This window comes from Conger conger, chromosome 16 (genome assembly GCF_963514075.1).
Source record: "Conger conger chromosome 16, fConCon1.1, whole genome shotgun sequence".
In the NCBI taxonomy this organism is placed as follows: domain Eukaryota; kingdom Metazoa; phylum Chordata; class Actinopteri; order Anguilliformes; family Congridae; genus Conger; species Conger conger.
In genome coordinates, this window is record NC_083775.1 from 3,466,813 (window position 1) to 3,489,996 (window position 23,184).

The following is a 23,184-nucleotide window of genomic DNA, read 5'->3' on the forward strand; positions in this document are numbered from 1 at the left end:
GTAGCTGAGAATGGGAATAGTGCCATTTTGAGAACATCGTTGATCCTATCATTGATGTAAAACAATAAGGAGAGCAACGGTTAATGTACTAAGGTCCTGAAGTCACAGAATGATACGACAGGGATATACAGAGACAGACACAGAATGGGAAGTGTAAAACAATCATAATTTTCCACCAAATAATTTCTTTAACTCCAATATTATTTTCATATATTCAAGAACTGAACTGTGGTTCTCAGAATTGTGGTTTGCAAAAGCACAATGTTCTATTTAACATTATGGCCAAAGTAGTTGGCCAATCTTAGCGAGTGACACATCGTTTTGTTGCTCTGAATTTGTTATTTCGGTTTCCTGTGATAAAATAAAGATTTAGTGAATGTGCCCCTCAGTAATACAATGCTTACCTCTGCTTGAAACTGGCAGGCCTCAACAACCACTATGGATGCTCCTGAATGTCCCATGTGAACTGCAGTGGGAGGCCCCTCATCCTCTCCTGGAAGACCTGGTCAAAGCGCTCACTCTGAGCCACGGTGAAGGTGTTCTTCCAGTCCCCGACCGTACCTGCCAGAACATTCTCCATGTTCACAACCTTTGTGAAACACCTGTCGATCTCACAATGGTTTTAGAACAACGGTTCCCAAACGTCTGGCAAAACTATTGCAAGTACAGAAATATAGCTGCAAGCAGCAATAGGGACAGGATAGGCAGACAAATAAGCAAAGGTTTTGTAAGGATGTTCATGAATGAAAGACATAAAAAAATCAGTCTTAGGTTAACATCAGTCTATGTTCCATGATGATTCAACTAACTGCCAAGGAATTCTGGCCAATTATGTCGTTTATTTTCTTAAAATTGGGCTGCGTGTAGCCTAGTGGCTAAGGTACATGACTGGGACCCAGAAGGTTGGTTGTTCAAACCCTGGTGTAGCCGCAATAACTCCTGCACAGCTGTTGGGCCCTTGAGCATTGCCCCTTGACCCCACATTGCTCCAGGGGGGATCGTCCCCGGCTTTAGCGTTATCATCTTGAAGTCTTTCTTATTTCTTTGGAAATAATAAATAAGAAATTATACAATGAATAATAAAAGCTGCCAAACAGTTCATGCGATTGGATTGTGTATCATATGTTGGTGTATTTCAGTCTCCTGAAGCTGTAACCAACTTTAATGCAAAAAGGACAAATAATTAAAAAAGCCTCAGAGAAGAAAACTGCTTTAGTTATCAACAATGACATCAAGATGGCCGACAGCTTTAGATTTGGCACTCCCAAACAATTTTGGCTTTCGTTGGTTGCAGTCTGAATGTTCAAGACCATAAATATGTGGACAATAGCACCACCACCTGGCCAGTATGTATAGGAGAACTTGCATGAGAAGTGTGGGGCATACCAGCCCAGTTGCAACATATGGATACTCTAGGACTACAGATCTACCTTTGGTGCGTGTTTGCGCTTCACTGCTTAATTAAAACCATTGATTTGGCTACAGGGTCCAGACACCTTGGCTACTGATGGAAAGAAATCTACAAAACAAGCTGGAGTTTTTGACACCCTTGTTGTAGAAGTTGACTGGTTTTAGAATTTCTGATTGAAAACATGACCACCAACCTTTGCGAAGGAAGTGTCCCTGCTCTCGATCCAGCAGTTCTTGGGGCAGGAACTCGTAGTTGGCTTTGGGGTCCTTTTTCATGTTCCTGAAGGTGGCCCTCTCCACCACGTGGTCGATGGCCGAACTGTCCAGGTTCTTCCCGAGGAACTTGCTGATCTTCAGCACCTCAGACCTCAGATCCTGCGAGACCACAAGAGAAGATGTGGCAACAATCCTCACTTTGTAGGGACTTAACAATGTGTGCAGCACCAAAGCACTTCAGTGGCTTCTCCTGTCAGCATACACCGTCAACATAGACCGCTTTTCATCACCACCATCGGAGCTCACCTTTAGTGATGCAATGTTAATAATGAAAGATGTCAATATGAACAGCAGAAAAATATTCTCACATGGCATTACCTGTACAGCCATCTCACCTTGATCATGTTCTCATACGTCAAAAACAGGATGTTGTACTGATCTCTCTTTGAGTACCATTCCCTGATGTGATCAAACCAGGAAGCGCCAAGAACTGTAAAACAGGAAATTCACATACAAATGACCAAAAAATAAAATTTAAAGATGCATGTGAAAAGTTCTGAATAGAATTTGAGTGCCCACGGTGACCACCCCCACTAGTCTTCAGAGGAACCCCGATTCCCAAGGTCCAAGACCTCTACAATGCACTCGGACCAGATGGGGCGGCCTTTAGCATAGTGGTTAAGGTAAATGACTGGGACACGCAAGGTCGGTGGTTCTAATCCCGGTGTAGCCACAATAAGATCCGCACAGCCGTTGGACCCTTGGGCAAGGCCCTTAACCCTGCATTGCTCCAGGGGAGGATTGTCTCCTGCTTAATCTAATGAACTGTACGTCGCCCTGGATAAGAGCATCTGCCAAATGCCAATAATGCAATGTAATAAGTTGTCCCCACCACAAAGTGAAATGTGAGATGTTGTCATTTGTATTAATCACCGATTGTGTGCTGGCGTGATGTAAGATAGATGGCTACTTCCTATGATGAGAGATTCTGTATGGTTAAAGTATGTGTACGCCAGACAAGAGTCAAATACGCAATTGACTTGGATTCAAACACTTTTCTGTGCTCAATTAATCCTGCCTGGTGCAATTGAGCCAACCTAAACAGCCAGAAGGCAGGGCTTGCACTTTGCACAGTATTTCAATACACCAGACACACTTGTCGGTTTATAGTTTGTGTAAACAATTGTGTGTTTGTGGCCCTGTGTGTACTGTTTGCATGTGAAAGTGTGTGTTATCACCTGCTCCCTCCAGGTACTCCCCCAAGAAGTCCTCAAAGCTCTTGGGGGTCTCCAGTTTGGGTGTAGCGTGGCAGTAGTGGAAGTAGGAGACCACAATGTCCTTTGGGTTCCTCATCACATACACAATCTGACATGGAACAAGAACGTTTTACACTCAACTTTCAGTAGTTCTAATCGTAAAACAAGTGACTTAAGAGAACGTGGCGCATTAACCAATATTCTCTTATTTAGAGTTTTTCCATAGATAGGAGCAACGTTTACGAGTGGTCCCGACCGGTCATAACTTTCATAGCCGTTTTTGATGTTTGACCGCTCACGTAAACAAGAGCCTTGCCAAGCATGTCTGGCACAACAAACTCGGATCAAACTTTCAAACTAGACATTGCAGGTCAAATATGAATCAAGAGTCAGCAACTGCATTACCTACGTTTTCAGAAACATATTTTAGAGAATTGTTTAGAAGAAAAAAGACAAAGTTTATCAAATGAAGGAACCGCAGTCTACCAAATCTGGTACCATTCCCTTCCCTTAGCACCCCACCTTTGGCCTCTTGTCCTCCAGTCCAGGGGGCATCAGGGCGGGGGTGAGGTGAGAGGTGAATAAACGGGGGGAGGGACGCAAGGAGTAGTCGGGCATGTCCAGAGGACTCTCCAGCCACGGCATTGTCTCCAAGTTGTTGTCGTACACAATGTCGTTTGAAGGATCCGCTTCACAGAGCAGCGTGATGATCTGCTGAGTCCATATAGTGCCTATGATGGAAGTGGAGAAAGAACAGAGTTTAGAGACCAACAGAACCAGCACCTAAAGTTTGAAGCATGAATAATCTGACTCAATCAAATGCATCACCGCTTAAAACTGCTTTAAAGTTATTAAATTTTTGGGTGGCAGGCCTTTACTTGTTTTGAAAACTGTACAAGAAAAATTTAAAATTATTCCTGTCCAGGAATAATATAATGCATGTTGAATCCAGGTCAAAGTTCTTTTAAATGATTTTAAAATCTGCTGAATTTTCAGTAGGCGACCAGAATTTGGCGGCCATCTTGAAAATACAATGACCACCTGACCATACACAATAAACCAAGATATACAAAATAGGCTACTGGCTTCGCAGACAGAAGGGCCACTCTGTTAACTGGTTATCATTACACTATATTACATTACATTACAGGCATTTAGCGGACGCTCTTATCCAGAGCGGCGTACAATGAAATGCAAATCGAACACAGTTCGAGACAAGTGACACAACGACCCGAGAGTCCTCGCGTGACCACATAGATTATCAGTAATCATTATCAGTTACAATAATGTTTCAGCACAGCCAACAGCCAATCAAATATGATTGTCAACACACACCACTGAATGAAAACCTTAGTGCAAAATACTAAACGGTAAAAATTGTCAAGTGTAAAATGTAACGTTGCGTAAAATTAAATGGAAAAGATCGAGACCTGACTTGGGATAGGTGACCAGAAAAATATCGCTGTCCCTTATCTCGAATGCTTCGAGTGAAACGACGTTTTCTGGCGTAGAAAATCCTGTTGCAAAGACATGGTCTTTATATCTAAATAAGTAAGCATTGATAGCCTCCATATCGTCCAACGTTAAAGAGTGAAGCGTAAAGAGAAATCAGACGAGCTGAACTGGCTGTCCTGGACTGTACTACTGAACTACTTGCTTACAAATTACTTATTAACGTAACCAGACCTTGATTAAAGACCACGATTAGTTCATTAGTACAATCAGGTGTGTTACTGCTGGGTTAAAACAAAAACCTGCACCGACGCCGGCCCTTTTAGGATAAGATTGGAGACCCCTGCTATAAAGCCTGAGCTGGAAAAAAAAAACAAGCAAAAAAAAAAAACAAGGGCCCTCATTTGCTTTACCATTAGTTTTATTTCTTTTTTTAAATCAAATTATCAAATGAAGTAAAATAGGAAAGTGCAAAAATCCCATACATAATGTGTTTTTTTAAACGCAACAATGTTAGTGAGTGAACTTAGATTCAAGGTCACTACTCTATTTATTCTGTAGGCAGTATTGCAATAGTTTTTTCCTTGTGTGCTTTGGACTTCATCCATGACCATTGCCTTGTCTTAACACACAGAACAGTTACAATTAAGGCGACTGTAATTTGGATCAACGCTTCGTGAAAGATAATGTCACAAATGGATGGCGTCTAGGTGATAGTGTTTGGTTTAATTTGGATATAATAACAAATAACAAAACACCTAACGTTACTATAAAGTGTAGGCGATGATATTAGGTGTACCAGGTAGACGAAATAGTTCAAATAAAACAAAACATTGAAATTACATTTGTATTTTACAACGTAACTAGATTTTTAAATCTGACCGCAAGATTAATTTTAAACCCTTTGAAATATCGGCATCTAAGCCCACTTTTCTGACGAGCGCTAAAGCTGGGCATAAATGCAAAAGTTCAATAGAAAACCACAAGGTAGCAGGCGGATGAGAACCGAGCCAATTTACCGATTGCCTACATTGACGCGCTTGCGACGTGCGTTTGTGACTAGCGATTGGCATTCTCGCGATTGGCATTCCTCGAGAATAGACGCATCTTTTTAAAGGCACATGCTATCAGTAAAACGCGTTGGTCATTCTGTATTTTAATAAGCAGGACTAAATGAAAGAAGGATGGGCTTCCCAACCTGACAGCTTTAACGTATTTTGTGTCTGTATTAAGGCAAACATATGCCATTTATATGACTAATTAATACAATATTAAAATGCACATATGAACTTGGGATGCAGCTTAAACTTAGCTCGGGTTTCATTGCCTGGGATCTGTTTACAAAACATCCATCCATCCATCCATCCATTACCTGAACCCGCTTATCCTGAACAGGGTCGCAGGGGGGCTGGAGCCTATCCCAGCATACATTGGGCGAAAGGCAGGAATACACCCTGGACAGGTCGCCAGTCCATCACAGGGTACACACATCATTCACTCACACACTCATACCAATGGGCAATTTAGACTCTCCAATCAGCCTAACCTGCATGTCTTTGGACTGTGGGAGGAAACCGGAGTACCCGGAGGAAACCCATGCAGACACGGGGAGAACATGCAAACTCCGCACACAGAGAGGCCCCGGCCGACGGGGATTCGAACCCAGGACCTCCTTGCTGTGAGGCGGCAGTGCTACCCACTGCACCATCCGTGCCGCCCGCACCTGAATCAGCTGCCTCAAAATGGCTAGTCCAGGCAAAGGTAATTGAAGGAGGGTTTGTAGCTGGGGTAAAAGCTGCAACCAGCTATGAAATGAAAAAAAACATTAAGACCATGTTTGTCTGTGTACCTTTTAATGCTTTTCAAAAACCATCCATAACCATCACTCATTTCATTTTAATTGCAATGTAATTCATCGCTGAATAAAATGTGATATTTTCCAAAAATTTAACTTTATTCAATTATTATTTTTCTAAAATTAAATCACATTTCTTTGCTGCAAAACCTGCTATGTGCGTGTTTTTTGCTCTCAGTCCACATGTTTGGACAAGGCATAGGAAACTGTTGCAAAACCAGAAAGTCCTAAAATTAAAAATATGCAACTGGAAACATTATAATCGTTTAAAGCAGAATTCAAAATGGACGAAACAAGGAACAGATGGCAGTCTATGATCCCAAAATGTTGAAAATGTACTTTGCTCCATCCAATAAACAACATTGACAAGTAAGAGTACCACATCAGGTTCTTGCCTAAAAAAAGACTCTTACCTTTTGCAGCAGAATACCATGGGTTAAGTTGGGTATTGCACTGATCTGCCACGACATTAAAACCACCTGCTCCAGCTTAAACCAGCTTACACCAGTTCTTTCATGATTAAAAATGCTTTAAACTGTATAAACTTGTCTATAAACACTTAAGATTTCATTACATGATATGTGTACTTGTATAAGCTCATTGAGTGGGTGGGTGGGGTGCATTGTTTTGTTTTGTGTATCTTGGTACACGTGACGACTTCAGTCTTAAACTTCTCATATTAAACATGGCATCTAATCCTACATCAGTTTCACCCTTCTTCCCTCCTTTGGAATTACATGAAACTGCATGTGGTGAAACTTATGTAGGAATAGAACACATGCAATTCAAAATACGGTGGCTTTATTGATTTTAAATATGAAAAATTCTACAGGTCCTGGAGCACCTGTTAAGATAGACGACATTATGAATACCAGTATGTACCGAGATATCTAAAAAACAAAACAATGCACCCCCGCCCACACAGCTCTCTCATTCGTGTTCATTTTAAAACTCGCTAGCAGGCGATTATTAAGTCACCTACTTTACTGTTTGAAAATACACAGCACCGTGGAGACGAACAATGCCAGGATTACCATACAACGTTGCAGTATATAAAAAAAAAAAAAGAATACCGTAAATGTGCCGTGCAGTCCCTAGGTTTTTGGGCAGTGGAACAGTTTCTGTTCTTTTGGCTCTGCACTCCAGCTTGTAGGGTTTTGAAATGCCTTTGAACGGGCAGAGTTACATGGCTGACGGCGTTCATCCATTTCATCAAAGTCTTCCAACTTATTTAATGTTAATTTGGCACGAAACTGGCTTTGCCATTTTGAGCACATCGTCGATAATGTCTTTGATATAAAACAACAGGGAGAGCAACTGTTAAAGCACTGAAGGATACTTCATGGATATGCAGATACGACACAGAATGAGAAGAATAAAAAAAAGACATTCATATTTTAACTTGAATATTTGCTACCTTTTTTTTCTCTGCAAAACTGCACATTCAAAATGATCTTACTGACAGGGTACCGCATTATCGAAATCTATCCATTTAAAGCGCTAATTCCTTTTCTAAAAGTGGATTTTGGGCTGAGAATGTATGCAAAAAAAAAAAAAGAAGAAGTGATTTCTCAGAACTGCAAAAGCACAATGTTCTATTTAACAATATGGTTTTTTTATCAATCTTGGTAAGCCACACCTCATTTCGTAGCTCTGAATCAGTTCCATAGTCTATAATATAAAATTCACATTAGGTGAATGTTCCCCTCAAACATGCATCTGTTCACAAATATTATCCATGTGACAAACCAGTAATAGAACGCTTACTTCCACTTGAAACTGGAGCCAAAATGGCAGGCCTCAACAACCACTATGGATGCTCATGAATGTCCCATGTGAACTGCAGTGGGAGGCCCCTCATCCTCTCTTGGAAGACCTGGTCAAAGCGCTCACTCTGGGCCACGGTGAAGGTGTTCTTCCAGTCCCCGACCGTACCTGCCAGAACATTCTCCAGGTTCACAACCTTTGTGAAACACCTGTCGACCTCACAATGGTTTTATAACAACAGTTTCCAAACGTCTGGCAAAACAATTGCAAGTACAGGAATATAGCTGCAAGCAGCAACAGCGTCAGGATAGACAGACAAATAAGCAAAGGTCTTGTGAAGATTTGACAAGCAGTGGTTTTAATTTTGCGGCTAATTTTGTATTAGGTCATGACCTTTTGGCATGCTTATGAACCAAGGACATCAAAAAAATCAACAAACATGATTCAACTAACTGCCTGGTCCATATTTGGAGTTTATTTACACCCCCTGTTGCAGAAGTAGCCCTCAGTTTGAGTATTGTTGGTTTAGAACTTGACCCCTGACCTTTGCGAAGGAAGTGTCCCCGCTCTCGATCCAGCAGTTCTTGGGGCAGGAACTCGTAGTTGGCTTTGGGGTCCTTTTTCATGTTCTTGAAGGTGGCCTTCTCCACCACACGGTCGATGGCCGAACTGTCCAGGTTCTTCCCGAGGAACTTGCTGATCTTCAGCACCTCAGACCTCAGATCCTGGGAGACCACAAGAGAAGATGTGGCAACTGTTGTTGAAATCAACCACTCTGAATTATGGAGTCAGACTTGAAGACTATGTATTAATGCAGCATAGAGAAGGCCATCATACAGTGCACAATGAGGCTCTGTTTAAAAATAAAAAATAAAAGCCTCCTTCAGTGCAAAGATACAAAACAAACTATTTGCACACATTCTTCAGCAAGCTCCTATCTTTCATGGCTCAGGCTCAGGCTCAGGCTCAGGCAGTAAGAGCAGTCGTCTGGCAGTCGGAGGGTTGCCGGTTCGATCCCCCGCCCGGGCTGTGTCGAAGTGTCCCTGAGCAAGACACCGAACCCCCCAATGCTCCTGACGAGCCGGTTGGTGCCTTGCATGGCAGCCAATCGCCGTCGGTGTGTGAGTGTGTGTATGAATGGGTGAATGGGTGAATGAGAAGCATCAATGGTACAGCGCTTTGGGCAAAGGCGCTATATAAATGCCAACCATTTATTTCACAAAATATGGCAACTGCTCCCAAACGAGGAACATCCTGACCGATTATGCCAGGTTTTGTGTTCCCCCCTTCTCTCTCGACACTTATAAAAACACATGAATATAGGCCAGAAAATGAATGAATATAAACTTGTGTATTATATAAACTTGTGTATAATAAGTTCTTCTACACAACAATCCTTGCTTTGTAGGAACTTCATGTGTGCAGAGAAAAAAAAAAAAACACTTAAGTGGCTTCTCCTGGTCAGACAAAATACAGTTTGGTAAAATGCAGGAAGTTAAGGCACACACACACACACACAATATTCTGGCTTGATTTGTTTGATAATTGGCCAACCAAGTTTCTCAATTATGGAGTCAAGAATGAACCTTATATAGCTGGTGAAAGGAATTCAAATTTTATATATTTTTTTTAAAGAAAACAAACTGGGAACTCAAAAAGTGTGGATTCTTTGTTATATTTAAAGTAGGCGTAGTGGTTAAGATGAATGACTGGGACACGCAAGGTCGGTGGTTCTAATCCCGGTGTAGCCACCATAAGATCTGCACAGCTGTTGGGCCCTTGAGCAAGGCCTTAACCCTGCATTGCACCAGGGAAGGATTGTCTCCTGCTTAGTCTAAACAACTGTACGTCGCTCTGGATAAGAGCGTCTGCCAAATGCCAATAATATAATAATGTAATCGTCTTTATACACGTTTTACTTTAACAGTACAGTTGTAGCTCATTGACTTTCAGGGTAAAACCCTAGCAAATCAGACAAACATAGAATATGTACAATTTCCATATTTTTTTCAATACAATGGATAGGTCAGGTCCTTTGTCTCTATTGGTCAGTTTGCGTTCCGGCCGTGCCAATATTCACGATATACGCACAGCTAAATGGAATGTTTCTTTCAATATTACTCCGCATTTGTAGATCACCGTTATGTACTTTGTAACCGAAATTAACGGTATAACAATTTCGCCGCAAGTACCCTAATATTACCAAAGTAAAACTCAAAGACGCTATGAGTTATTTCAATAACGGCACGTTATCTGGCAGTGTCAGACAAATTACTTGTGTGTCAGTGTCGTCACGTATAACGTACGCAAGCTAGCTAACGTTAGTGCAGTGGGGATACATTACTGCAAGTAGCTAACGTTAGTACCGTTGCTTCAGTAGTGCAGTGGGGATACTAACCTTAGCAAAACCTTAGCTTTGCTTTGTGAAATTTTTAAGCGTTGTATAAAAGCGTTATGGAACTCGAACCTGTGGTATATCGTGGATATTGGCACAGCTAGGGGGTGTAACGGCACTCCGCTAGCTGTGCCAATATCCATGCTAGGTCATGGGTTCTCGTTCCACAATGCTTAAATAAATCGCTGCTCACCTTTAGCTGATATCTTGATAACAACGAATGTTCTCAATATGAATGCCAGGAAATTATTCTCAAGCAAAACTACATTACCTGTACTGCCATCTCACCTTGATCATGTCCTCATAAGTCAAAAACAAGATGTTGTACTGATCTCTCTTTGAGTACCATTCCTTGATGTGATCAAACCAGGAAGCTGCACCAACTGTAAATAGAGAATATATGCGGTCTCCAAAAGTCCAAAAAATTACATATAAAGACGAATGTCTTTAATAGAATATAAAGCTTTGTTCCAGAACTTTTGTGGCTCATCTCTGTACTTCTTTGCAAATTGTAATCTCATGTACATATTTTGACCTCAAACTCAATTATCTTCAGTGTATAGCAAAAACAAAGGTATTGACCTTGCCCTTTGCACAACACTGTTGGCCTTTTAAAAAATATATACTTTTTCATTTTTAATTATTGCTAGTGGAAGGAGGATAATCTTGCTGTTCCACTACTTATGGAGCCGACTGTAAATGCAGTCAATTTACCATTGATGCACATTCTCACCTGCTCCCTCCAGGAACTCCCCCATGAAGTCCTCAAAGCTCTTGGGGGTCTCCAGTTTGGCCCAAACGTGGCAGTAGTGGAAGAAGGAGACCACGACATCCTTTGGGTTCCTCATCACATACACAATCTGACAAGGAACAAGAACATTTGAGACTGAACCTTCATTTATTCATGTGGGATATGTATATACATTGTTCCACCACAACAGTAAGAAACACTGACTCCAGTATCTACACACGGAAATCCCTCTTTCATTTCTACCTTTCCACGACTCATTTACTTAGCCACAACAGTGTATTGGTTCTAGTTCCTGTTTTTTTTGCCTCTATGTTCACCCCATTTCCTTCCCTTAGCACCCCACCTTTGCCCTCTTGTCCTTCAGTCCAGGGGGCATCAGGGCGGGGGTGAGGTGAGAGGCGAATAAACGGGGGGAGGGACGCAAGGAGTAGTCCGGGCGCCCCTCTCGATACTCCAGCCAAGGCATCGTCTCCAGGTTGTTGTCGTACACAACGTCGTTCGCGAGATCTGCTTCACAGAGCAGCGTGATGATCTGCTGAGTCCATATGGTGCCTAAGAAGGAAGCGAAGAAAGAACAGCGTTCTGAGGCCCACAGAACAATAAAACTGCTTCAATAGGCTACAGTGCAAAAGCATGAAGTAGGCCATAACGTCATGGCGAGAACAGACCATTCAGCCCCTTGACTCAATCAAATGTGCCGCTGCTTAAAAATCCTCAAAAGTCCCAAACTCAGTTGGATTAGTTAGTTTTGGTGATGGCTGAACTCGTAAAACTGTTTTTGTAAAGACGAAATTATAATTGATGATGTTATTCGGCTATGTCAGTTAAGCTGTTTATTATCCTATGTAAATGGATATCCTTCTATTGTGTTGTGCTGTATAGCCCTACAAGGAATAGGCCCTAGTCCTTATCTTTGTTGTAGTGTTAGCTCTTGAAATTGTACTCCCTGCGCACTTGTTCCTGGTGTTGGGTATGCACTTTGTACTTTGTTGTCCGTCGCTCTGGACAAGAGCGTCTGCCAGATGCCAATGATTAAATGTATTTGTTCGTCAAAGTTATTGATGCACGCTGATTGAATCGAGACCTAGCCGCCAACATACACAAAACAAATAAGTCATTGGCTCTCCAGGTAGGGTTGCCACAACTGTCCTACAACTGTTAACATAGTATATTTGCAAATGTGGTTTAACGCCCCGCGTTGCGTGTAAAATGTCCCGGTTTTTCACAAATCATTTGTGGAAACCCTATCTCCAGGGAGAAGGAACATTGTCAGCTGTCTATCATTCACGACATTTCATTTCAGCAGTCAACTAAAATAAACGTGATTTTCAACACACAGCACTGAATGAAACAAAAAGCAAAGTAGAAGAAATAACGTTGCCTGAACTCTAATTCTAACGGAAGAGATCCCTACCTGACTTTGGGTAGGTGACCAGAAAAATATCGCTGTCCCTTATCTTGAATGTTTGGAGCGAATCGATGTATTCTGACGTAGTAACTCCTGCTGAAAATACATAACCTTTATATCGACATAGGTAAGGAGTAAGAACCTCCATATAGTTCCTCCCTGTGAACGCTAAAGTTAAACGTTGAACTTCTTAAGTGAAACGGATCAAGACCAAGAGAGCCGAGCTGGACTGTCTTACTGAACGCCTGATCGCAATTAACTTTTTCAATCACTTATTAAGAGTAGCTTTTTTATTAAGCTGCATGCGCCCATTTCAGAAGATGGCGACCAAGAACGTCGAGTTGGTTCTCACTGCAGAACATTTGCCCCTTGCCTCGGAGCAACCCCGCCCACAGGAGCAAATGTTCTTTGTACTTGGGAACGTCTCGTAACTGGAGATGGCAGTATCTCAACACCAAAAAACAGGGATGGTGTGTTTTCCCAGTTGCCAATATCACTCCAAAGTCACATTGTCCCGAGTGCTGATGAGTTTCATGGTAATGTGAGGGAGTCGAAGCTTGACAAGTGCTACGTTATTTTCAATTATTGATGTAGGAAGATAGACGCAATTCTACCGTAAGTGGCTAGTTACCTACAGCCAACGAAACAATCTAATTCTGTTTATACAACAAGATATGCTTTGGGTGATGCAAATATTCATAGAAAATGGATGGTTAATACATTTTACAAAGGTAACTTTGCGTAAAATATCAGATAGCAAAATGCTAGCTAACTAATATACCTGACGATAGTCGTATTCACCTGGGAGACGGGGGTTTCAAAACGGGCTCCTCCCAACACAGGATAATTTAATCCCCTTCGCCCCTAGAAATATAGCTACCCTTGTTTTAATTTCCCCCGGTTCTACTTAAATCTCGATGGGCCCGAATTTTAAGATGCTTGATTTACTCCTTGTGTACAAATAACTTAGCTGTTTACTTTTAAGACCGTGCAAAGCAAGGTCAATTATCCAAGTCCAGCTCGTGTGTGCTTAATGTGTCATTTTCACACGACAGATGTTAAACGAGCACCCAGTAACCAAGCGAATCCGATAAACTGTATAAAATATGAAAATACATTTAACTAGCTATCGTTAGCATCCTAGCGGTAGCCTTATATCATGTTCGCTTGTGCAGAAATTCGTAAATCCTGTTACGGGTTTAAACTTTTTTCATGGCTAATATGGAGTCACATTATCTTTACTTCTGATACCTGGGCAGTGGGTACAGCATACAGTATAGACGCATGGGCAGAGATGTGGACTCGAGTCGACTCGAGTCACCTTTTTGACGACTTGCAACTTGACTTGACAGAAAATAATTTACTTGAGACTCGACTTGGAAGTTAAAGACATTATTATTATTGGCATTTTGGCAGACGCTCTTATCCAGAGACTTGAGACTTGATGTGACTTGAGACATGATGACTCGAATGACTTGTTTGTGTTCGTTTTGTTTTCAGTTTAAATATTATTCAAATGTTCAAGTGGTCAAGGTTACCGGTATGCGAGCGCGTACACTGGGAATGGCATGGTCATGATTGGATGACTGCCCTGTCATGTGAATGTGATCTGATCATGGCGACCGCGACTGTGCCAAGAGTCATCACTTTTGGATTTAAAAATTTCAAATGTGATGGAAAAAAACGAACTGCTGAATGCAAGACCTGCTCAACAACGATTTCTGACAGCCAGAGTACAACATCAAACTTTGTTCGTCATTTGAGGACTCATTCGGATCGGTAAGTGTGAGGGGTGGCTCATGTTAGCTAACGTTAGCCAGATAAAATGAAATAACCAGTGCTTAGTTTGTAAATCAGGAGGTCCCGATACAAAAAGAGGCTGCTGTTCCGTCGCGTCAGGGGGAGAAAAAAAAGTCCTGGAACGCCGCCAAGAGTTACCAACTATCCCGTATTAGCCGGGACATCCCATACATTGGGCTAAATTCGTTTGTATTGACTGCTACTCTACTCTGCTCACTGATCGGAATCCTTGTTGCTTCAAAAAGTTAACGGTTATTTTAATCTGAACACTGTGGGTATGCTCAGTGAGCAAGGAACGAGCATGAGTCCGTAGCTGCAGTTAAAGAGTGTTTATTGATACTACGACAAAACATTGCTCTGCATAGATGGTATTGCATTTGGACTTAGATGTTAGCGTTTAGTGGTCAACAGAAATATCGGCACCCTGACTCACCCTCTCTCAGTTGCAAACAACAAACAGACTGATTCCTAAATAGGCGCAGGTGATATTAATTATTAGGCTACCATTCTGCCCCGGTGCCGCGCGCGCGCGTGCACACACACACACACACACACACACACACACACACACCACTACCACTGGTGAAAAAGTAATAAAACACATTGCTGCTCCTACAGTCACTATTTGGCTAGATTTTATGTCATTTTCAGTAAAGACTCATCTAGATATAAAACGTGTGTTAAGCAGCCTACTCTCACATCTTTACTTGACTTTTATGTCGCCAGAGCGCACAGCTGATAGGTATGTGGTTTGTTTACATGACGTCATGGATTCAGTGTGGACAGAGCGTCTGATGTTACGCGATGAGACGCGATAGTGATTGACGTTAAATTCAGATTTAATATGTTTCTAAAATAGGCAAACAAGCGATTTTGATAGTGACAAAGGAGGTTCCGGATCCGGCACAAGTTAAGCACTGGAAATCGACTCGACTTGGGACTTGACTTGCCGTAACCAAGGACTCGACTTGACTTGACTTGACATAACCTGTGACTTGACTTGACTTGACTTACCCAACAAAAAAATACTTGGGACTTGCTTGAGACTTGGACCAAATGACTTGAGACTTACTTGTGACTTGGATAAGGGGGACTTGGTCACATCTCTGCGCATGGGTGTTTTTTTATTTTGTATTTGTTCAGCCTGGGTACATTTTTCCTTTGTACATTCGAGGTACGAATGGTAGACTGAAATATCTGATAATATTTTAACTCCCTGTGGTTTGTCGACACTGACCGCACCAACTGCACGACACGATTTCCTTCTGTATGGCACCTCTCTGTTGAAATAATCATCACAGAACGGCCACCTCTTCAGTCTCTACCCTTACCGTTGTATAATTAAATATAAATACCTTTAGTTGAGATTGTAAGCAACGCGTGAGTTGCAATGAATATTTATTATTATTACTATTGACAGTATTACCATGAAGAAAATAAAATATGACAGTAATTTAGAAAGAGTGGTATGGCTACTGATTTTGCTTACGCATAGGTGAAATCCAAATAAACTACATTCTTAACGGTCAAAAAATAAAGTCTGAAAGACAGGCAAACAAAATTCATACTGATTACATGGACTTTATTTTCTAATTTGAGTGGATATGACAAGCACTGTAAGTATGTTAGCAGAAATATTCATGAGAAAAAACATTTATAGGAATATATTGTATATGATTTTACTTTAGAGAAAAAAGAACACACTTGATTAAAAAAAATAGGTTTAATCATTATATATGTATATATATTTTTGTCGACAAATAGTACAAGCTAGCACATTTACAAATATTAAACTGCCAAACTGAATGTGTACCCCTTTTTGTGCATTTTCCACAACATTGCATTTTCTACTGCTCTTCATGCCTAAACTCGATTTCTAATTAAATGCTATTCTTAAAGCAAATACAGAGCACCTGAGTAAAACCAGCAAGTAATTAACTTACCTCTAGTATAAACTTTATATAGATAAATTCATATCTACATCAGAGTCGGATTTCATAAATAATGACTTACTCATGGTTTTCTGCATAAGCCACAATTTAAAATGTAATTTCATCATAAGATAGTTATAAAAAAAGGCGGCACGGATGGTGCAGTGGGTAGCACTGCCGCCTCACAGCAAGGAGGTCCTGGGTTCGAATCCCCGTCAGCCGGGGCCTCTCTGTGCGGAGTTTGCATGTTCTCCCCGTGTCTGCGTGGGTTTCCTCCGGGTACTCCGGTTTCCTCCCACAGTCCAAAGACATGCACGTTAGGCTGATTGGAGAGTCTAAATTGCCCGTAGGTATGAGTGTGTGAGTGAATGGTGTGTGTGCCCTGCGATGGACTGGCGACCTGTCCAGGGTGTATTCCTGCCTTTCGCCCAATGTATGCTGGGATAGGCTCCAGCCCCCCTGCGACCCTGATCAGGATAAGCGGGTTCAGATAATGGATGGATGGATGGATAGTTATAAAAAAATTAGGCCCCAGGTTTCACAACATTGCAGTTGTTACAACCAACAGTATTCTTCAGCTAGGTGTAAAATGGCCTCCGTAGGACCTCCTTACTCCTTCTGAACCTCCATATCCCGATGCACAGAGAGCGATGGATCTTCTCCCATGCATCCAGCTCGGTCTTCCACAGACTGGCCCTCCCGCGGATGACCTTTGACACATCGCTCTTGCCCCCATTGGCCAGGCTGATGCTGTCCTTGCAGATGAAGAAGAGGTCCACGCCCATGAAGATGGAGTTGAGGGCGATGAACCCCGCCCTGGCAGACTTGCTTAGGGCGAGGGGAGTGCCCTTAGCCAACTGCCCGATATCGGTGAGATCGGCCGCCATGTTGGGGACGTTTCGGGCAGCTTTGACTTCCTGAGTCACCACCTTGACTGTACTCGAGGCCACCTCTTCGGCTCTGATCACCTTTACGGCAGAAGCACAATCCACTAAGACATCTATCCCTTTAGCCACGCCACCTGTGGTTTTGGCAAGAGTCACAACACCTGTCGCAACATCCAGCACATCTGGCACCGTGTTGGGTATAATGCACCTGGCCGCTTGCTCCAGACACTCCAGCATAGTCTCCACGTCTTCAAAGTAGCTCTGGAAGATTTCATTGATCTTCTTCCCATGGTGAGTGTTGACCGATAATTCGGTGATACCTGTAGCTAAGCTGTTCACGCCACTGGTGACCCCCAGCCCAACGCCGACCATCGTAAGGGTCAGCGATGCCCCCGCTGTGAAAGGGGCCAGAGCCAGGCCCACGATGGACACAATGCCTCCCGCAAAGCCTACACTGCTGCCCGCCACGCTGGAGATGCTGGCCCCCATCTTCATCCTGTCCAGCTGCACTGCTTCTTCCTCCAGAGCCACCAGGAACTGCTGCATCCTGGAGCGGCGCAGGCTGAACAGGCCGATGAACCGCTGGGCTGATCCCCTGAACAGGTAGGTCATTCTGAAGTGCTGGTCTAATCTGAGGGGGAGAGGTTTCACTATGAGCCAGGGCTCCAAAACGTTTTAGATCCCTGGATAATTTGACTGCCCTTTGTAATCTATTTGGTGACAAAGATGACCATCAAGAGAAGACTTAACAACAACATAACGTCAAGAGGGCTCACCACAAGATGCAACCCATGGCAAGCCTCAAAAATAGAATGGCCAGGTTACAGTTTGCAAAAACGTACATTAAAAAACTTGTAGTGATCTGGAACAAAGTGTTATGAATAGATGACACAAAGATTCACCGAAAAAAACAAAAACTCTTTCTATAATGGACTTAATTAAGCGACTAAATGCAACAGGCTATCAATGTATTTGTTCCTACCAGCTATATGACCAAGTTATTTAAATAATTTCCCACTGCTGCACAGTGATTTAGTAAAATACATTTTGTGTTATTCTGTGATTTGCTGTGAGTGCTCCACAACTTCAGCCAATATTTTCTATGACAAACACACAGCCTGACTTATAATTAATCATGAGGCTATGGATCTGTGCCAGGGTGGTTGAAGTTAATGGACTTTGCCATTGGGAAAAGTATAAATGCAAACAGTTACACCTGAACTCACTACATCAGGAACAAGCCGTTATCAAAGCAAACAAAACACCTGTTATAACTGCACCTATATCACACACAATGAATTTACTGTAAAATGTCTCTGTCGACATTAAACCTCATTAAGGATCAGGATGTACTTACCTGATGCTCCTCAGATGAGTCAAATGTTCATACATGTTCTGAATGGCTTCGTTGGTCAAATTGGGGCATGGGGCTTTCTTTGTCCTAGGAAGAATAAGAAAAATCTGCCACTGTATGAGACGTCTCAAATTAATTTAACCGTGTTTGCCGACTATAATGGATTAAAAAACAATAAGCACTATTTTTACTTTATTACACCTACTTATTCATGCGATTATCTAATCAGCCAATTGTGTGGCAGCAGTGCAATGCATACAATCATGTCCATACGGGTCAGGAGCTTCAGGTAATGTTCACATGAACCATCAGAATGGAGAAAACATCTTTTGTTTACTTGATCTGAGTAACTTTGACTATGGAATAATTTTTGGTGGCAGAGGGTGGTTTGAGTATCTCATAAACTGCTGATCTCCTGGAATATTCATGCACACTAGTCTGCAAAGTTTGCAAAGAATGGTGCAAAAAACAAAAAAATGTAAATACAGTGAGCAGCCGTTCTGCAGGCAGAAATGCCTTGTTAAGGAGAGACATCAGAGGAGAAGGGTCCGACTGGTCAAAGCTGACAGGAAGGTGACAGTAACGCAAATAACCACACATTACAACACTGGTATGCAGAAGAGCATATCTGAACAAACAACACATCATAACTCTAAGTGGATAGGCTACAGCAGTAGAAGTAAAGAATATATATGTCAAATAAATACCTAATAAAGTGCTCTGTGAGTGTATATTAGTATTATACACTGCCCAAAAAAATTAAGGGAATGCAACATTTAATCATCACAGTGTAACACCAGGTCAGTTAAACTTCAGGGATATCAGTCTGTCCATTTAGGAAGCACAAGTGATTGTGAATCAATTTATCCTGCTTTGGTGCAAATTAAAGTGACAACAGGTGCAATGGAGATGCAAAAGGAAGACAACCGCAAAAAAGGTAATGGTTTTGCATGTGGTGGCCACAGACAATTTCTCTCTCCTTATCTTTCCTGACTAATTCTTCTCTAGTTTTCTGTTCTGCTAGTGTCCTTGTCACTACTGGTAGCCCAATCAGGTTGCACAGGTAGTCCAGCTCCTCCAGGATGGCACATCCATATGTGCGATCACAGGAAGGTATGCTGTGTCTCCCAGCACAGTCTCAAGAGCATGGAGGAGATACCAGGAGACCGGCTGTTACACAAGGAGAGCTGGACAGGACCATAGAAGGGCATCAACCCAGAAGCTAGACCCATCAGAGGTCCGGTCCTTTTTGTGCGAAAAGGAACAGGACGATCACTGCCAGAGCCCTACAAAATGACCTCCAGCAGGCGACTGGTGTGCATGTTTCTGACCAAACTGTCAGGACTCCATAAGGGTGGCATGAGGGCCCGACGTCTTCTAGTGGGACCTGTGCACACAGCCCAGCACCGTGCAGCTCGATTGGCATTCGCAAGAGACCACCAGAATTGGCAGGTCCACCATTGCCCCCCTGTTCTCTTCAGACGCTATGGTGAACATTATGCTGCCTGTAAGATCATCCTGCATGACCAGTATGGCGGTGGGTCAGTGATGGTCTGGGGAGGCATATCCTTTGAGGGTCGCACAGACCTCCATGTCATAGCCAACGGTACCCTGACTGCTGTTAGGTACGGGGAAGAATTCATCAGACCGATTGTCAGACTTTACGCTGGTGCAGTGGGCCCTGGGTTCCTCCTGGTGCAGGACAATGCCCGGCCTCATGTGGCCAGAGTGGCAGTTAGATGAGGGAGGCATTGATGTAATTGACTGGACCTCACGTTCCCCTAAATCCAATTGAGCACCTATGGGACGTTATGTTTCGGTGCAAGTACCGCCGCAGACTGTCCAGGGGCTCACTGATGCCCTGATCCAGGTCTGGGAGGAGATCCCCCAGGACACCATCTGCCGACCCATCAGGAGCATGCCCAGACACTGTCGGGAGCGCGTACAGGCACGCGGGGGCCATACACACTACTGAGTCACATTATGAGTTGCCATCACAAAATTCACACAAGGATCAGCCTGTGATTTCAATTTTTTACTTTTCGGGGTGATTATGAATCCAGCCCTCATTGCGTCGATGATTTTGGTTTCCTTTGACCGTTGTTACGTCATTTTGTTCTCAACAAATTAGACAATGTACATCAGTAAAGATTTTCAACTTGAATAAATCATTAATCAAGATCTGATGTGTCCCTTAATTTTGTTTTAGCAGTGTATTAACTACTGTATGTACAATGCATTAAGAACTGATATAGTCTGTATTCATTAAGAGAGACAGAACATAATATATATTCACACATGCAGAAACACAGGGGAAAGGCTTCAACTGGTGAATGTATTGGGGGAAGTATTTCTGCTTACCTATAATTCATTCCAAGAAATGATATACTTCCTGAACTGGAAAAAAAGAGAAAATATCAGCTGTGAAAGTTGTCCCCCGTCCAACTAAACCGATTTCCTTCAGTGATTCTAGAGTCAGTCAGCACTCTACAAATGCCAACACCATTATCTACCTCCTGACAATTGAAGCTTCATACTCCATTTTGTTTTTCTGGTAGAGCCATTTAAAATTTGCCGGAGTGACGATGAAAAGTGCATCGCTGGAAAAAATTAGGTTGTAAGGAAAAACCCTATATCTTTGGAAATTAGTATTTTTAGGTAATTTCATATGTAGAATTCCTATCGGGTCTCAGAAAACATGCATCTAATTTTGTATCCCTTACTAGGGACCAATTTTGGGTTGGTATATTTCCAAAAATTAAACAGTATTTTTTGTGCAATTTTATTTCTAAATAAGAGTAATCCGAGAGCACTTTCTCATTGTGTAAAGATAAAACACATTACGAATAACATTAGCTGAGATATGACCCATGGACATATTTTAATTTGACCATTTTCAGCACATTTAGACCCACCCGGAAACCAATGTCAGAAATGTAATCTGACCCTCCACTTTGAATATGTTGATATTATATAGTTCAACTCAGTCGACTTTTCTAGAAACATTTAGCTGGTACTCAGTGGATTTTGTTTATACACCACTTGCACAATGGGACAGCTAATTCACATTATGAGTTGCCGTGATAAAATTCACACAAGGATCAGCCTGTGATTTCAATTTTTTACTTTTCGGGGTGATTTTGAATCAAGCCCTCATTGCGTTGATGATTTTGGTAATGATTAAAGCTAACGATGGAGTATGTTACGCTGTGATTTGATTGAAACATTAAAAATACCTTTTCTGGAGCTTCTCACACAACTCCTGGGAAACCCTCAAGTATTTGTCCAGCTGGAAAGCCAGCAGGTCCACGTTCACCAGGCTGGGAAGAAAGAATTCGCTGTTGTCTCTCTTGAAATGGATCAAAAGCGGACAGGCTCGCCTGGCGGCGGTGATGACTGAACGAACGGCATCAGCGCTCACCCCCTCGGGGAGCTGGCACACCGGATTCTCCTCCTCGAAGACAGAGAGCGACGTGACCGCCAGCATCTCCACAGCCTCCAGGAACAGGGTCAGCTTCTCAAGCCCCTTCAAGGTGTCCTGGAGCAGGCATCCCAGCTCCTTCTCCAGCTCCTGGGCCCTTTTCCCAGCGGTTACCTGGGTCACCTTGCTCCACATAAACTCCCCGAAGGCCTTCTTCTTGTCCTCTGAATTTCGGAAGTGGTCAGTTGTGAGGTTGATCATCTCCGCTCTGTCAGTGATGTCTCGCATCATCTCCAGCTCTGTCTCTCTCTGTAGGAGCCATTTTGAGTGTCTGTCGCAGAACTCCTGCACCGTGTGAATACAGCTCATAGTGTCTGAAATGTAGCCAGCAGTCAGGTGATCCAGTTCCTCTCTGCAAGGCAATAAGAACTTACATTGTTGATTCACATCGACACTCTTTCAGTCATATTGGCCAGTTCCCCTACCTCCAACCAGTGTGTCGGAGAGCACTATTTTAAGTTTAGGCTGTATTTAAATAATTATTTGGCATAATGATTCAATTTGTGTCCTTGTATTCAGCTGTACTTTAGTGCAGACACGTGAAGCTGCCTGAGAATTCCATTATTTTATTATTTCCAATGAAGCTTCCTTTTCAGAAGCATTTTCACACATATATTTATCCCAGATCTGGAACATACAATGTTCATTCTCAAATCCAAGAGCACAAAAGGTAGACCCTGTGTGATTAAACTGGGAATATTCGACACCTTTACTTATCTCACCGTATATGGGCCATGATTATTGTCTGGAGCTCTTGTCCAGCGCTGTCTGAACTCGCACTTCAGGAAAGTTGAGCGGCCTCGTCTGACTGGAATCTTGTTCTCCCACCTTCCGTAATAAAATATGAGCGAGTGCAGTAGAAGTTTAATATCGAGCGAAAAAGAAAAAGAGCGAAAACACGACAACATTCAATGGCACTCTCGGCAACAAAACGGCTGTGGTAGCAGTTTCGGTCTCGTACCTTTAAGTGCAACTTCATCCCAGTCCCTAGTTTCATTTCCTGATAATCTGTTTATTCACGTCTTGATACTCCTCCAGTCACGCCCACATCTCGAACTAGTGTTGCTTCTCATTCGCAGTAATGTTGTTGACTTTAGCAGACGCTAAAATGCCCAGCTAATAATGTAGCTACAATGAATGGCACGCCCTACCGTGAACATACCTGTATACACACCGCAAAAGACAGTTTGAATGTTCAGGCACTTTGCTTTCATTCATCTT

General features: G+C 42.5%; 3 protein-coding genes across 3 annotated transcripts; all 3 read right to left on the minus strand.

Annotated features, from left to right (window-relative positions):
- Nucleotides 1-422: 422 nt before the first annotated feature.
- On the minus strand, nucleotides 423-4,545 carry LOC133114621 (amine sulfotransferase-like). Its single transcript, XM_061224160.1, has 6 exons — nucleotides 4,313-4,545; nucleotides 3,405-3,613; nucleotides 2,865-2,991; nucleotides 2,022-2,116; nucleotides 1,605-1,785; nucleotides 423-561 (listed from the first exon to the last, which is right to left on the minus strand). The coding sequence occupies exons 1-6, from the start codon at nucleotides 4,452-4,454 to the stop codon at nucleotides 437-439; spliced, it is 879 nt and encodes a 292-aa protein (XP_061080144.1). The 5' UTR covers nucleotides 4,455-4,545; the 3' UTR covers nucleotides 423-436.
- Nucleotides 4,546-7,607: 3,062 nt separating this feature from the next.
- LOC133114738 (amine sulfotransferase-like) lies at nucleotides 7,608-12,853 on the minus strand. The gene is made up of 6 exons (XM_061224332.1): nucleotides 12,517-12,853; nucleotides 11,446-11,654; nucleotides 11,085-11,211; nucleotides 10,640-10,734; nucleotides 8,501-8,681; nucleotides 7,608-8,124 (listed from the first exon to the last, which is right to left on the minus strand). Exons 1-6 carry the CDS (start codon nucleotides 12,656-12,658, stop codon nucleotides 8,000-8,002), a joined length of 879 nt encoding a protein of 292 aa, XP_061080316.1. The 5' UTR covers nucleotides 12,659-12,853; the 3' UTR covers nucleotides 7,608-7,999.
- A 3,092-nt stretch (nucleotides 12,854-15,945) lies between these two features.
- On the minus strand, nucleotides 15,946-22,699 carry LOC133114955 (apolipoprotein L3-like). The gene is made up of 4 exons (XM_061224655.1): nucleotides 22,686-22,699; nucleotides 21,719-22,315; nucleotides 18,486-18,569; nucleotides 15,946-17,759 (listed from the first exon to the last, which is right to left on the minus strand). Exons 1-4 carry the CDS (start codon nucleotides 22,697-22,699, stop codon nucleotides 16,820-16,822), a joined length of 1,635 nt encoding a protein of 544 aa, XP_061080639.1. The 3' UTR covers nucleotides 15,946-16,819.
- Nucleotides 22,700-23,184: the final 485 nt, after the last annotated feature.

Bases quoted from the DNA above. Each gene is read 5' to 3' on its own strand.
- LOC133114621 (XM_061224160.1), bottom strand. From the start codon at position 4,454: ATGGAGGCTATCAATGCTTACTTATTTAGATATAAAGACCATGTCTTT. The intron at 2,117-2,864 runs GTGATAACACAC...CCTGTTTTACAG, and splicing joins GGAGTACCTGGAGGGAGCAG to TTCTTGGCGCTTCCTGGTTT. The intron at 1,786-2,021 runs GTGAGATGGCTG...GTGGTCTCGCAG, and splicing joins CGTATGAGAACATGATCAAG to GATCTGAGGTCTGAGGTGCT.
- LOC133114738 (XM_061224332.1), bottom strand. From the start codon at position 12,658: ATGGAGGTTCTTACTCCTTACCTATGTCGATATAAAGGTTATGTATTT. The intron at 8,682-10,639 runs GTGAGATGGCAG...GTGGTCTCCCAG, and splicing joins CTTATGAGGACATGATCAAG to GATCTGAGGTCTGAGGTGCT. The intron at 8,125-8,500 runs GTCAGGGGTCAA...ATGTTCTGGCAG, and splicing joins GGGACACTTCCTTCGCAAAG to GTACGGTCGGGGACTGGAAG.
- LOC133114955 (XM_061224655.1), bottom strand. The intron at 18,570-21,718 runs GTATTTTTAATG...TATTCTTCCTAG, and splicing joins TGTGAGAAGCTCCAGAAAAG to GACAAAGAAAGCCCCATGCC. The intron at 17,760-18,485 runs GTAAGTACATCC...TCTCCCCCTCAG, and splicing joins ACTCATCTGAGGAGCATCAG to ATTAGACCAGCACTTCAGAA.